Source organism: Lagopus leucura, unplaced genomic scaffold (assembly GCF_019238085.1).
Source record: "Lagopus leucura isolate 7727_CA_CO unplaced genomic scaffold, USGS_WTPT01 Super-Scaffold_100141, whole genome shotgun sequence".
Lineage (NCBI taxonomy): Eukaryota > Metazoa > Chordata > Aves > Galliformes > Phasianidae > Lagopus > Lagopus leucura.
In genome coordinates this window covers 205351-220858 of record NW_024962333.1, presented here as the reverse complement: position 1 = coordinate 220858, position 15508 = coordinate 205351, and the positions used below count along the sequence as shown (strand labels likewise).

The window sequence follows — 15508 nt, the reverse complement described above, 5'->3', positions numbered from 1 at the left end:
GTAGCTCCTCATCCAGGCGCCTTTTGAACACCACCAGGGACGGCGACTCCACCACCTCCCTGTGCAGCCATTCCAGTGCCTGACCACCCTTTGAGAGAAAAAGTTTCTCCAAGTTTCATTTCTTCACCACGGACGGGGGTAAATGGCCCCTCTTTGCTCAGCAGTCTCCAGGTCTCAGCGGTCTCACAGAAAGCGATCTCTTCCTACTCCTTACATAAAATTTTCTGTAGAGGAAGCGTATGAAGAAGCTCCTATAACATTACTTACACCCAAAAGAAGTTTGCAAAAAAAGTTTTCTTTGTTAAAAGGCAGAAGGTAAGCGCAAGAGTTACAAAGAAACAAAGCATTTATTGTTAAAAGCTTTTCTACCACTCACTCATCATCATACAGTGAAGACACGATGGCTACAGAATAGATGGAGTCTCTCTTCCATCTCCCCTCATGAATATGTTTGCTTGCTCACAAATTCACAGCTGTGTTTTTTAAATGGAGTACTTTTCTTCAGTGAGATTGGGAAAAGAGTTGATGATACAGGATCTGGTAGAACAGGTACATCCTATTAAACAACAGAGCAGTTACAGAAAGGACATCTCTTTCTTCAGGAAAAAAAAAAAAAAGTGTCTTCATTTCCCCTTCATCTCTTCGAGCTGCCATAAAAAGGGTTCTCAACACAAACAGGAAAACAACTCAACACCTCACTACTGCTTTAGAAAAATGTGGGCTTGTAGCACATAATTCGCTTTCACCAGCTTCAGCAGAACAAATTCTATACAGTGTGATATAAAAGGCTGTCAGCTGAAGCCACGCACGCACTAGAACAGCTAGTGCTGGTAAGTGGAACAGCTAAATCCCCACTGAGAACAGTGCGAAAAGTTTTGGCAACGAGTCTCCGAGGTGACACACAGAACTGCGCCCTGCTGCCCGCTTCCAAGCCACGTTCCAGCTGAGGATGGCTCTCACACCTGACCCCGACATGGATGCCCACGTACCACATGCACGCAAAATACACAAAACCACATCAGCTGTGCTACTTTCAGCAATGCTCTGCACATTATCCTGTGCTTTGTCTTAACGGCACTTCAGTGGCACTCTGCCCCCATTTGTTCCTTTCTTTTACAGTCGTGCTATTCTCCTCTCTATCCTGGTATTTTTCTTCCACAATCAAACATTTGCTTTTCCTTTAGCTGTTATGCCAGCATTTCAGCTTCAAGATACATTTCCCTTTTATTGCATTCCAGACATTGTTTTAACTCTGTCCTAATTTTGTGCTATGTTTTCTAACAATCTATATTATCACCTATAAACTAACTACTACTGTGCAGATTTATTTGCTCTATTCACTTTTGCGGTATGCACTTACTTGTATTGTACTGTGATAGAAACCAAAGAAACCCAAAAGTTTTCTCGCCTTTTTCTTTTTCAGCCAAAAAATACCATCGTCTCGAGACTAAGATGAATTTATTATTCAAAATCTGCTGCAATTACATGCCTGCTCATTACCATTAACTTTCATTTTTACACGCCTAAGCTGCACTTGCTCCAGTTCCTACCCGAGTTGTTCCATTGCTTCTCCTCAAATACAGTGTCACTTTTTCCAAAAACCCAGCCCTGGCGACACCCCGGGATGATGACAACGGCCCAAACTGCTTCTACGCCCAGGATAAAAGTATCAACATTTCAGACGTGTTTTAACCAGAAGGACGACATCTGGCGACTATTCCTCGGACTCACCATTGGTGAGCAGTCTTTTCATGTGCAGTAGGAGCACGGACAGCAGAATGTAAGCAGGCGGCTTTTCTTGCTGCACTGACCCACGCAGGAGCAGCACACGCCATGCTCTGCACACATTTCAGTGCAGCGCTGCTCTGTAACACAGCTGCAGCTTCCCGTGGTGCTGTTCTGGCTCTGCTGGGCAGCAGCAACACATTACTTACATTAATTTGCTCCGAAAAACCCATCCAATTAATTAATTCTAAGGAGAGATTCTAGGAGTAGATTAGACTCAGTTATTTTGCCAGCTGAGGCATGTAAGTGGAATTTCTCTGAAGGCATATTTGCCACTCAAATGACAATGTTCTCAAAACCAAAAGCCCCTGGCAGATGGCACCTATCCCAGCTTCGTGCCCTTCTCACATCCCTACTTATCTTTTTCTGAATTTATTATTCCTGGAGATCAAATGCATCCCCTGAATGTAGCTGCTCTGTTTTCCACATACAGAAAATAATTTTACACTGGACAGCATGCACACAACTGACACAGCAGCGTAACAGATATGGAAGCACAGTAACAGATGATCCTCGCTGTTTTCCTTCATAATTTTCGCTTGTAGTGCAATTAGCAGAGTCCTACAGCAAATAAGATTTAAAGTCATTAACTGTCTGACAACCTCTCAGCCCCTACCAAGACTCAGTTTGAGACTGCTGGATTTCAGGTTTTAGTGTAAAAAGGGTTTTTAACTAAAATAAAATAAAATAAAATAAAATAAAATAAATCCAAACCAAGCCATTCCCAGGAAAAGGCCTTGGGCAAAGAGGTGCAGCTGTGCTTTTTCTCACACCAACGTTTTTCCACAGTGTTACTGCCAACAAATGACTGCAATCAAGCGTGAATTTTCTGAGACACCTCTGGTCACAATGGGCAGTGAAAGCTATGGCACTGGTAACATGTAAGCAGATGTGTTCAATGAAGCACTGGGAGGGAAGACTTGTGTCTTCTGTAACTGGACAGAAGAAACGTTTACATTCAAATCTGAAAGAATTGGCAACGACAGCAGAAGAGGACTTTAGCATAGCAAAATTAAATACTTAAAAGAGCTGCCTCCATTCCTTGCACACGTGAACTTTCATTTCAAGAAAGTGAAAGAAAGGAGATGAAGAGGAGCAGCCTAGAAGAGGATATGGAGTGCTACATCATCAGGACCCAGTTATACTTTGGCAGCTGCTTTTTGGACCAGAAATCATGTTGGTTCGTTAATGACAAACTAATTTATGCACTACAGAAAGCAGGACGGGGGAAGGACTTAATGAAGATGTCTCTGCTCCCAAGTCAATCTGGTGTAATTCCCACTGTCTGAATTTGTCACGAATTTGCAAAGAAGGTGGTTTCCATGGGGTTTCTAAGGCTGATAGTGCTTCATAATTCAACAGCATCCTATGTAACCAACACAGAGTGAATGGGAGAACTGATTGATCCGTAGGAAAAGGCAGATTACCTATGACTGAAGACCAATCCAGGGATTCTGTTAAGTGAAGCAAAGAGAAAACTGCCACATTACATGAAGTTAAGTTTTTTGGATTCTGAACCAACTTAACAATTAGAGAACTTCTTTACAGTCTCCATCTCCAGTGGCACACAAAGAAAGAAATGCTGAAGTCATCTCCTGTTTTGCCCATAGGCTTATTGTTAATATCTGCTGTGTTCAAGGCAGGTATCAGCAAAGCACCATTAGTTATTTGCATTTTCTTAGGTTGCCTTATTTCTTGCTTCAACTTCTGCTTCACTAACCCACTGACACTTGAGAATGCTTAAGAGGCTTTCATTCTGGAAAAAATTTCTTCCTCTCAGTATGGCACACTGATCATACTCATGTGATACAGAAACCTGTTTGCCTTTCATTGCACTGGCAGGGAAATGAAGCGTGTTACAGTTTGCAAAATAAATGTCCAGAAGAGCTTTTCATCTCAGGAATGAAAACTCTCCTAGTTTATTATTTTACATAGCATGATGGCTCCTTGCACTGTAATGAAAGTTCTATTCAGGAATATAAAGCATTCCACAACTATCAGACTATCTGGTCTCATTCCAGAGAAGTTACTATTTGAGACTCTTAGGTAACACAGGATGAGAATTACCTTTATTTCTCTAAATCTGTAGTCTTTTATAACACTCAACTCAATTTCTCCCATCAATACCATCCGTGATTCTATGCATAACCCATAAGGATTTGCTGCGTAGTGTCTGAACTTTCCACTAGAACTCAATGATGCAAGTCGATGAATTAATCTTTAATCTTCTTTAGCACTGACACCTGTATAAAGCATGGCAATCTTCTGCTATCTATGGCCTGGAATGATTTGAGACACCTCCCATGGGCGCTGTTTTCAAGGGTCACTCTAAAGCTGGTGTTCTGGCTGGTTTGTTGATGGTACATTCCCAGCCAGTCAGGAAGCAGGTCCATGTGTAACAGTGAGCTAAGTAACACTGGGGAGTCCACTTGTTCTGTGGTCATGATGCCAATGTGATGTTTTGAGCAATGCTTATGTGTTGCGCACTCCCAGAGACTGTTCCAGTTCCTGTCGGCGCTGCTGAATCTGAAAGAAAAAGAGAAACTGTATAGTTCAGCAGATTCAATTGTTCAGTGACAGGAAGATTCACTTATGAGCCATCAGTGTGGCTAACTCCTTCATACCTTGCAGTAGAAATATCTGCTCACAGCCTCTTGAGACCATGGCTCATGATAAAATTCAGCTCTGCGTTCTTCTTCTGGATTTCCAACTACATCAGTCATCACCTGTGACAAAAATAAAAATACTTTTCACTATAGCTACTCTCCCATGTAGAGAAATATTAGATTTACCTGAGTCAAAACTTATCTGCACTGCTACGTTAAAAATATTCAGGGCTGACCTCTAAGCCCAAGGCAAACGGACAACGAATGGCATGAATGGCACATGACGATAACAGGCCAACTGTGAACAGCCCCAACCTCTGCTCCAGAGCAAGTAAGGAGTAATTCCTCTGCCCAAGATAAGTGCTGCGGATCTCTCACATTTTAACAGCAGGGAGAACACCAAGCTACAGCTCTATGTATGCAGCTACAGAAGCTCCACAACACCTTCGTTCGTAAGGTCTTCAAGCTGGAGGTGTATTTGAACATTCTTTTAGATGTCTATTCCCCTTCTGAATATAAGTAATCATCAGAATCTTGACAACAGATCTTTGGAAGATTATTGATTAACAAAGTAGATATTTATATTTGAAGGACAACTCGATAAAATAATTTCACGGCTTTATTGATATAACTGGTTTTGAGGTGGCAGCCTAACTGGTCTTTCCTGCATACTTTCTGCTCTGGGATAGCAGCGTTACACTCACTGTCTTCTTTTCCACAAATTTTCTATCCTGGATGTTTTAGCCACATATGCTATACACATCTAACTATAGTTCTTACATTCTTGTCCCACTCTTCAAACCATGGCTCACCTTAAGATCCCTACTTTGGGACCGGAGAAGGTCTTGGATGTATCCTTTGGGATCTTTGGAGAAGCTCAGCATGAAGTCACGTTGTATTTTTAGCTGATTTATGGATTCGATTGTCTCATGAATCTAAAAGAAACAAATAAGCTAGGTGTTACTTAGATCCTTGCATGCTTCCGCAATCCCGAGGCCAGCCCCACCAGCGCCTTTGTGATTCTTGTAATGTGCAAAGGTGACAATTCTACACCAAGGACCCATGAAAGATCCCACTGAATTTTCCCTTCAAAGTAGGAGTTAACCCTCATCCTCAAATCGCATCTTGTTTTCACGCGCATTTCTGCAATACAAGCTTCTTCACCTCCTGCACTGAACGGCTGGATGGCACATACATACAATACTGAGGAGCCAAGTCTCGCCCTAATGCAATGATTTCCGGTGTATAAGCAGGCTTTTCACCAACTCAGAGATTTTTCGGTTAAGGCACTCTATGAGTATGTTCTTAAACACTGTCCAATGCAAGAAAGCAGTTATTTCTCTGGTTAATCATCATTATACCTTCAATAATCTGTTGGGATGCCCAAATTTTGTGCTAGCGATTGTCTAATCAAGTCCATGTCAGATAAACTTACATAACAGCTACGACTTCTAGATTTTTTTCTGCTGAGAAAGCCTACTGATGTCATTATGGCTGCCAAAAGGAATGTGAACAATGAGAAACTGAGAGCATGAAAGATTTATAGAAAATGAGTCATATTCTCAAAATTATTATGAAATAAGTGAACAGTAACCAGCAGGGAAGAATGAAGACTCCAATGAAGAGTCAAGGACATATAATTATCCTGGATAACAATATTAATTATGATGATAGTTAATGAACTATTAGCACACGTACAAACAGAAACATTTTGTTACCTTGTTCCACCAAAATTCTAGCTTGAAATTGTAAATTCCTCTCTTTAAATTTCTCGTATAAATCTATTTACCAAAACAGCTAATGTGGTCAGGCACGTTGGGAGAAACATCCATCTTCTGATATAACTGTGCCACCAAGTCCTCTATTGTGGACACAACTGCAAAGTATGTTAACAGAAGAGAGCTGCTTTCAACTTCAAACACTCCTCATTTGGGAAAATGATGTAGCCATCTAGAGGGAAATCTCCCATTGCATGCAGCAAGTTCCCTCCAGATGACTCTGTGGCAGCACAGCAACAAATGGTACAAACAGAAATACAGAAGTCAAGGCCTGCATACCCAGAGGTGACCTCAGTATCTACACTAATCGCAGCTTGTGCTCTGCTGCAGCAAATGCTCAATAAAAGGTGGTAAAGATGTCAAAAATGGGGAGCTGCAATGGAAACAATAATCCTCCAGGTTGGGAATTAACTGTCTGAACAGCTGTTCTGCTGAAAGTGATCTTTCACCAGAACCCATAGAACCTCTGGTGTTTAAACCACCTTTAAAACAGTACATAGGCAGTGGTTGCACATGGTTAGAAATCAACAGAAAATGGGCTGGAATATGTGACACAAATAATATCTGTTCCGTTATATCACACCTTCTCTTCCCTTGCCCTGGGAAGCCACTTTCATGTCTCTCTTACCAAGCCAGATCAACCATTCAGGCATGCACCCATACCAACAGCGCTCTAGATAAGAATCCCCAACCCCTGCAGAGCTCACCACCGCTGAGTGTGCGCAATTCTCATTTAATAAACGGGCGCAACTCTGCCAAACTCTTCCAAATGATTTTTCTTCCACTCATTTTCTACCACTGCTACCAGTGCAGCGAGCTGCTCTGCAGCAGTGCGTGTACAGCACACACCTGAAATAGGAGATTCCCCTAGCTTTCTCACACATAAATTTAATACTTCACGACATCTCAATAAAAATTTATAGTCAAACAGATTATACGACTCTTGAATACATTAAAAAAGAGCAATGCTGAGCCGGCATTCTGAGTTTACTGTCTCTGCAAATTTCATAGGAGGCACTCATTCTGGAAAATCAGCTAGGGCAGAACGACTCTATCTGGACTTCTAAATATTTCTGCATTTGAAAGTGCTCTCTACAGTCAAAAGAGATCACGACAGTACAGTCACACAGCAGAGACCATGGAATAATTAATCTCAACCAAAAGCAGACATCGCTATCCAATCAGTTGCACAGTGTACAAGAGATTTTAAATTGTTCAAGGGCTAAGTGTAATGCAGAGTATCTGTTTGGCCAGACAGTCCCAACATTTTAGCTGCTTTTTCTTCTTCTCCAAGGTAAAAATGTAAGCACCCCGTTCAGCTCACTCGGAAGTTGTGTGAACATTACCAGCCCCGCTGTGCCCAAAGTCTTTGGTTCACTCATCTCTGTTCATACTCTGCAAAAAACTGCTTCCTTCAACCCACCCAAATATTAACTCAATTCTTTGCCTCCTTCTCTTTCTCATCAGCATAAATCAAAAGCAAATTATTTTTCCTCACCGATTTATTATCACCACTATTAAGACCTCAATTAATGCCTGTCCTTGAGACTCTTATAGCTCAAAACATGCCATCCATAATTTAAACTACAGTATTAATCTTTCTTTGCTCACTGTATGCTGTATTTCTCCACTTTCCTTGCATCTTACTTCACCTCATCTCCTGCCTATTCAGGCTCGTATTTCTTACTCCACTATCTTATACAGCAATCCTGTATCATCACCACAGTCTTGCGGTGTCTTTAGGCACTTCTCTGCCCAATATTCACGTACAGGGAACAAGTTAGATTTTTATTTTCAGTAGTCAATGAGAGAAACTTGTTATCTCTCACTGACCTGCTTAGAGTCTACTTTGGATAAGATTACTTTCACAGAGTCGCCGAATGGTTTGGGTTGGAAGGGACCTTTAAGATCATCCAGTCCCAACCCCTCCTACAGACAGGGACACCTCCTGCCAGACCAGGTTGCTCAAAGCCCCATCCAGCGTGCCCTCGATTGCCTCCCAGGAAAAGGCATCCACAGCTTCAGTCCCTCACCACCCTCACCGCGAGGAATTTCTTCCTAATATCTAGCCTACATCTACCCTCTTCCAGCTTAAAGCCACTTCCCCTCATCCTGTCACTACCTGCCCTTTTAAAATTCCTCCCCCAGCTTTCCTGTAAGCCCCCTTCAAGTACTGGAGGCCTTGTCTATTCCAGGCTAAAGAGCCCCAACTCTCTCAGTCCCACAAGGGAGGTGGATTTGATGGCCAGGGACATCAGAACCACAGAAATATAAGGCACTGGTGGGCACTGGTGCACAGTGCACTCTGATGCCCTTGAGTCACCAAGGGACAAAATCAATTTATATTTCTGGGGTGACTGGGGTTCCAAGAGTTGATCGTGTTGGAGGCCTCCCTTTTGTTGGCAAAGCACCCTATAGTGACTGGCCCAGGGGCTGCCTGTATACTTGGCACTGATTACCTGAGAAGGGGATACTTTAAGGATCCCAAGGAGTATCGATGGGCCTTTGGAATAGCTGCTGTGGACACAAGAGGTGTTAAGCAGCCGCCTGCTTTGCCTGGCCTTCAGAAGATCTGTCTGTTGTGGGGTTGCTATGGGCAAAAGAGCAACAGGTACCGACTGCTACACAAACGGTGCACAGGCGGCAGCACTGCACCAACAGGGATTCCTTGCTCCCCCTTCATAAGCTGATTCGTCAGCTAGAGAGTCAGGGAGTGATCAGCAGAACCCACCTGCCTTTTAACAGCCCCATATGGCCAGTGCGTACAGCCAGTGGAGAATGGAGGCTGACGGTGGACTACCGTGGCCTGAATGAAGTCACACCCCCACTGAGTGCTGCTGTGCCGGACATGTTAGAACTCCTTATGAACTGCAGTCAAAAGCAGACAAGCGGCATGCCACCACTGACATTGCTGATGCCTTCCTTTCCATTCCTTTGGCCACAGAATGCAGGCCAGTTTGCCTTCACCTGGAGGGACATTCAGGATACTTGGAACTATTTGCCCCAGGGGTGGAAATGCAGCCCAGTTATTTGCCATGGGTTGATCCAAGCTGCACTGGAGAAGGGCAGTGCTCCTGAGCACCTGCAGAACATTGATGACATCACTGTGTGGGGCAACACAGCAGGGAAAGTTTTTGAGAAAGGAGAGCAAATAATCCAGATCCTTCTGCGAGCTGGTTTTGCTAGTAAGCAAAGCAAAGTGAAAGGACCTGCCCAGGAAATTCTGTTCCTAGGTATGAAGTGGCAGGATGGACATTGTCACATCCCAATGGATGTGACCAACAAAATCACTGCCATGTCTCCGCCCACTTGTAAGAAAGAGACACAATTGTTTCTGGGCGTAGTGGGCTTTTGGAGAATGCACATCCCAAACTACAGCCTCACTGCAAGTCCCCTTTATCAGGTGATGCGGAAGAAGAATAATTTTATATGGGGCCCTGAGCAGCAGCAGGCTTTTGAGCAGATTAAACCGGAGATAGCCTGTGCCATGGCCCTGGGGCCAGTATGAATGAGACTGGATGTAAAGAACGTCCTCTGCACTGCTGCTGGAGAGAAAGGTCCCACTTGGAGTCTGTGGGAGAGAACTCAGGAGAGACCCAAGGTCGACCCCTGGGATTCTGGAGTAGAGGGGGTCCGAAGAGGGCTACGCTCCAACTGAAAAGAAGATCCCAGCCATGTATGAGGGGGTTCGGGTTGCTTCTGAAGTAGTCGGCTGTACTGAAACACAGCTCCTTCTGGCACCTCGACTGCCAGTGCTGAACTGGATGTTTAAAGGCAAGGTTCCCTCCACTGCCCTACCGATGCCACTTGGAGGAAGTGGATTGCGCTGATTACACAACGAGCGCAGGTGGGGAACCTCAGCTGTCCAGGAATCTTAGATCATCTTAGCATTGGCCTGAAGGTAAAATGTTGGAACATCAATGGCAGAAGAGGTATCACATGGTAAAGAGGCCCCACCATACAATGAACTGCCAGAAAATGAACAGAAATTTGTCCTGTTCACAGATGGATCGTGTTGTATGGTGGGGAAGCATCGCAGATGGAAACCTGCTGTGTGGAGCCCCACACGACAAGGTGCAGAGGCCACTGAAGGGAAAGGAGAATCAAGTCAGTTTGCAGAGGTAAAGGCTGTCCAACTGGCTTTAGATATTGCTGAATGGGAAGAGGTGGGCAATGCTTTATACTGACTCATGGATGGTGGCAAATGCCTGATGGGGGTGGTTACAACAGTGGAAACAAAACTGGCAGCGGAGTGGTAAACATATTTGGGTTGCTGAATTGTGGAAAGACATTGCTGCCCAAATGAAGGATGTGGTTGTAAAGGTGTGCCATGTAGATGCCCATGTGCACAAGAGTCAGGCTACTGAAGAACAGCAAAATAATCATCAGGTAGACTGAGCTGCCAGAACCGAGGTGGCTCAAATAGACTTGGACTGGCAACACAAGAGTGAATTATTTCTAGCTCGCTGGGCCCATGAGACCTTGGGCCATTAAGGAGGAGATGCAACATTGGGTGGCCTTAATTATGGATGGTATTGCACAGCTTATTCTGTGCAATATGCATATATTATTATATATGACTGTGAAGCATGTGCCACAATTAAACAAGCCAAGAAGATGAAACCTCTCTGGGAGGAGAGGTGATGGTGAAAGTATAAATGTGGGGAGGCATGGCAGGTTGATCGCACCACCTTGCCACAATCTCGCAACGGTAAGCGCTATGTGCTCACCATGGTGGAGGCAACCACTGGGTGACTTGAAACATATGCAGTACCCCATACTACCGCCCAAAACACCATATGAGGTCGGGAGAGGCAAACCATGTGGTGACATGGCACCCCAGAAAGAATTGAATGCAATAATGGGACTCATTTCAAAAATTTACTTGTGGATATTTGGGCCAAAGATCATGGGTGGATTTATCCCCTATAGTGCACCAACTTCTGGCAAAATCAAATGATACAACGGATTAAAAACCACGTTGAAAGCACTGGGTGGTGGAACATTTAAACACTGGGAGAAGCATTTGGCAGAAGCCACCTGGTTGGTCAACACTCAAGGATGGGTCAATCGAGACGGTCCTGCCCAATCCAGCTCTCTACATACTGTAGAGGGAGATAAGGTCCCTGTGGTACATGTAAAAAGCACGTTGGGAAAAGCAGTTTGGGTCTTCCCAGTTTCTGGAAAGGGCAAACCTCTGCGTGGAACTGTTTTTTCTCAGGGATCTGGGTCCACTTGGTGGGTGATGCAGAAAGATGGGGATGTTCAATGTGTACCACAAGGGAATTTGATGCTGGGGGATAAATATATACACGTCACAGAATCACAGAATCACAGCATGGCTGGGTTGGAAGGGACCTCAAGGATCACGAAGCTCCAACCCCCCACCAATGCAGGGCCACCAACCTCCCCATTTCACAGCAGCCCAGGCTGCCCAGGGCCCCATCCAACCTGGCCTCCAACACCTCCACGGATGGACGGGGCATCACAGCCTCTCTGGGCAGCTGTTCCAGCCCCTCACCGCTCTCACAGCACACAACTTCCCCTGACATCCAACCTCCAGCTGCCCTCCCTCAGCTCCAAACCATTTCCCTCGTCCTGCTGCCATCTCCCCTTTCCAAGAGCTGACTCCCCTCCTGGCTGCAGGCTCCCTTTAGGCACTGCAGGCTGCACTGAGGTCACCCCGCAGCTTCTCTTCTCCATGCTCAACAAGCCCAGCTCCCTCAGCCTGTCTTTGTAGGGGAGGTGCTCCAGTCCCCTGATCATCTTTGTGGCTTCCTCTGGACCATCTCCAACAGCTCCCAGTCTTTCTTGTACTGAATGTGTACTCATGTACATGAATACACATGTACACGTGTCTGTGTATATATAATTATACAAATATATATAATTATAGATAATATAATACATATATATATGTGTGTGTGTGTATAAATATATATGTGTGCATGTGTTTAATGTTTAATGTTGTATGCGAACTGCTGAGTCACGGCCTGAACCCCTGATTGATCACCTGAGGCGAGCAATGAGTCAGGCAGAGGAGCACAGGTGAAGGCAATGCAGCTGTGCTGCCTGGCTCCACCCCTCCTAGAGCTATTTAAGAGCTGGCTACCAGTGGGGTAGGATCTCTTCTGGAGATCTGCTCTGCTGGTATTTTGTGAGTGAGCCCAGGATAGGGGTAAGCCTTCTATTTGTTCTCTTTTGTTATCATAGTCTGCTTTGCTTAACTCTCTTGTTTATTTTGTGATTATAGCATCCTAATATTCTTTGATTATACAAATGTATATATTAAACATGATGTAGTGATGTGGAGTAAGTGGTCGAATGCCATGGGTTTATGATTTTTGGTTATCTGTATTCCATTTTGTAACATCATGGAGTGCTTTGAGAGTTAAAGAGTTGATGCTCCAGTTCCAGGCAGAGAAGAACTACATCCCCAAGAGGACAGAGAACTGTCAGCTGTTCTGTTAACACTTCTGCTCAGAGCAAAAGGTAAAAGCCATTTGTAGGTCACTCAATCTTCCCTTTTTTGTTCTTGGTAGCGTGTGAGCTCCCTAGATCATCTTGACTCAGCAACAGAGCAAGGCATTTGGCTTTTGGACTCTCTCATTTAATTGTTTTATTAGCTTCAGTTCTTCTATGATGTTGTCTCTGGCTGGGTAGATGGGGGAAGAGCGGTAGATGTAGTCTACCTTGATTTTAGAAAGGCATTTGATACTGTTTCCCATGACATCCTTATAACAAAGCTGAGGAAGTGTGGGGTAGATGAGTGGACAGTGAGGTGGGTTGAAAACTGGCTGACTGGCAGAGCACAGAGGGTCGTCATTGCTGGTGCAGAGTCTGGCTGGAGGCCTGTAACCAGCGGTGTCCCCCAGGGGTCAGTGCTGGGTCCGGTCTTGTTCAACATCTTCATCAATGATCTTGATGAGGGGATGGTGGCCACCTTCAGCAAGTTTGCTGATGATACGAAGTTGGGAGGATTGGCTGACACGCCTGAAGGCTGTGCTGCCATTCAGCAAAACCTGGACAGGCTGAGAGCTGGGCAGAAAAAAACCGGATGAGGTTTAACAGAAGCAAGTGTAGAGTCTTGCATCTGGGGAGGAATAATTGCATGCACCAGTACAGGTTGGGGGATGAGCTGCTGGAGAGGAGCTCTGCTGAGAGGGACCTGGGTATCCTGGTGGATGACAGGTCGGCCATGAGCCAGCAGTGTGCCCTTGTGGCTAAGAGGGCCAATGGCATCCTGGGGTGCATTAAAAAGAGCGTGGCCAGCAGGTCGAGGGAGGTGATCCTCCCCCTCTGCTCTGCCCTGCTGAGGCCTCATCTGGAGCACTGAGTCCAGTTCTGGGCTCCCCAGTACAAAACAGACAGGGATCTCTTGGAAAGAGTCCAGCGGAGGGCCACGAAAATGGTGAGGGGCCTGGAGCATCTCTGCTATGAGGAAAGGCTGAGTGAACTGGGTCTGTTCAGCCTTGAGAAAAGAAGACTGAGAGGGGACCTGATCCAGGTCTATGAATATCTGAGGTGTGGGGGCCATAGTGGTGAGGCCAGGCTCTTTCCAGTGGTGAGTGGAGACAGGACAAGGGGAAATGGACATAAGCTGCAGCATAGGAAGTTCCGCACAAATGTGCACAAGAACTTCTTTAGGTAAGGTGACGGAGCACTGGAACAGGCTGCCCAGGGGGGTGGTGGAGTCCCCTTCTCTGAAGATGTTCAAGTCTCGCCTGGACACCTACCTGTGCGACCCTGCTTTGGCAGGGGCTTGGTCTTGATGATCTCCAGAGGTCCCTTCCAACCCCTACAGTTCTGTGATTTAATTCCAATTATATTTTTTCATATTGTATTATCTTGCATTCCACTATCTTATTTAGTAAATTAGTTGTTTCTCCTCATATTGTTGCAGCTGTTTTGGTTCTAGGCCCATCTCTCTAGGGGACCCTTTTCCCCTTTTTCCCATTTCCCTTTCCCAGGGTGTGGGTCCCTGGGACCCCATCCCAGCAGTCACAGAACCAGGTTGAACCATCCCTTAAGCTGTTGACAGGGTCAGACCACAGCAAGGTAGCAACTGGGGAACCAGGTGAGTCTCAGCCAGCAGTGTGCGTATGTGTGCATTGGCGCTTGTGTATGTCTGTGCCTCTGTGTGGACATGTACACTTGATGGTACAGGTAGCCTCATATGCACACACATTTGGAGTAAGGCTGCAGCCTTGAGGGCCTGAATGGCCAGGCAAATATTAGCAAACAGGGAGACTTGGATCAAGAGACAGATAGCAGAAAGACAGTGTCCAAGCCCAGCTGTCAGTAGGACACATCTAAAAATTCACTGAAAATTAGCTGACTTCCATTCTGCTCAGCTAGAGATGGATGGCAATAAGAACACTTGTGATCTTTGTGTTCATAAAAGAGCTCTGTGTAACTTCCTCTTTTGATCTGCGTTGGTGGCCATGTGTGTTACATAGAATCATAGACTCATAAATGTTGGAAGAGACCTCTGAGACCCTGAAGTCCAACCCCAACCTATCCCCCCCATGCCCACTAACCATGTCCCCAAGTGCCACATCTCCATGGTTCTTGAGTACTTTCAGGGATGGTGACTCCACCACTTCCCCAGGCAGCCTGTTCCAATGCCTAACTACTCTTTCAGAGAATAAATGTTTCCAAATATCCAACCAGAACGTACTCTGGTACACCTTGAGGCCATCACCTCTCATCCTATTGCTATTACCTGGCAGCAGAGGCCTACTCCTACCTCACTCCAACCTCCTTTCAAGAGTTGGTGAGAGTGATGATGTCCCCCCTGACCTCAGCCACTCCCCATAAGACTTGTATTCCAGACTCTTCATCAGCTTTGTTACCCTTCTCTGAATGTGCTCCAAGGCCTCAGTGTCTTTCTTGCAGTGAGAGGCTCGAAACTAAACAGGATTGCTAAACTGCTCTCCATCATCATTGAAAGATCTTGGCAAATGGGAGAGGTGCCTGAAGACTGGAGGATGGCCAGCATCACTTCAGCCTTCAAAGAGGGCAAGAAGAAGGATCCAGGAAACTACAGGCCAGTCAGCCTCACCTCTGTCCCTGGAAAGGCGATGGAACAATCTGTTGTGGATGCCACCTCCAAGCAATTGGAAGACAAGAAGGTTATCAGGAGTAGTCAGTATGGGTTCACCAAGGATAAATCATTCTTGACCACCCTGATAGCCTTCTATGATCTTATCACTGGCTAGGCAGATGGGGGGAGAGCAGTGGATGTTGTGTACTTTGACTTCAGCAAGGCATCTGACAGCATCTCCCACAACATCCTTGTTACAAAACTTAAAATATGTGGGATAGATGAGCAGATGG

The 15508-nt window shown here is 45.3% G+C and overlaps 1 protein-coding gene across 5 annotated transcripts in view; it reads right to left on the bottom strand.

The window, feature by feature from the left end:
- Positions 1 to 328: 328 nt before the first annotated feature.
- The window catches only part of SMARCD3 (SWI/SNF related, matrix associated, actin dependent regulator of chromatin, subfamily d, member 3), a 62207-nt gene continuing 47027 nt past the window's right edge, over positions 329 to 15508 (bottom strand). For all 5 annotated transcript variants that reach the window (XM_042888048.1, XM_042888049.1, XM_042888050.1 and 2 more), the window contains exons 11-13: positions 5204 to 5326; positions 4410 to 4511; positions 329 to 4311 (exon numbers count right to left, since the gene is read on the bottom strand). In XM_042888048.1, coding sequence (XP_042743982.1) covers positions 4258 to 4311; positions 4410 to 4511; positions 5204 to 5326 — 279 coding nt within the window. In that variant the 3' untranslated portion in view covers positions 329 to 4257. The remainder of the gene's footprint in view (positions 4312 to 4409; positions 4512 to 5203; positions 5327 to 15508) is intronic.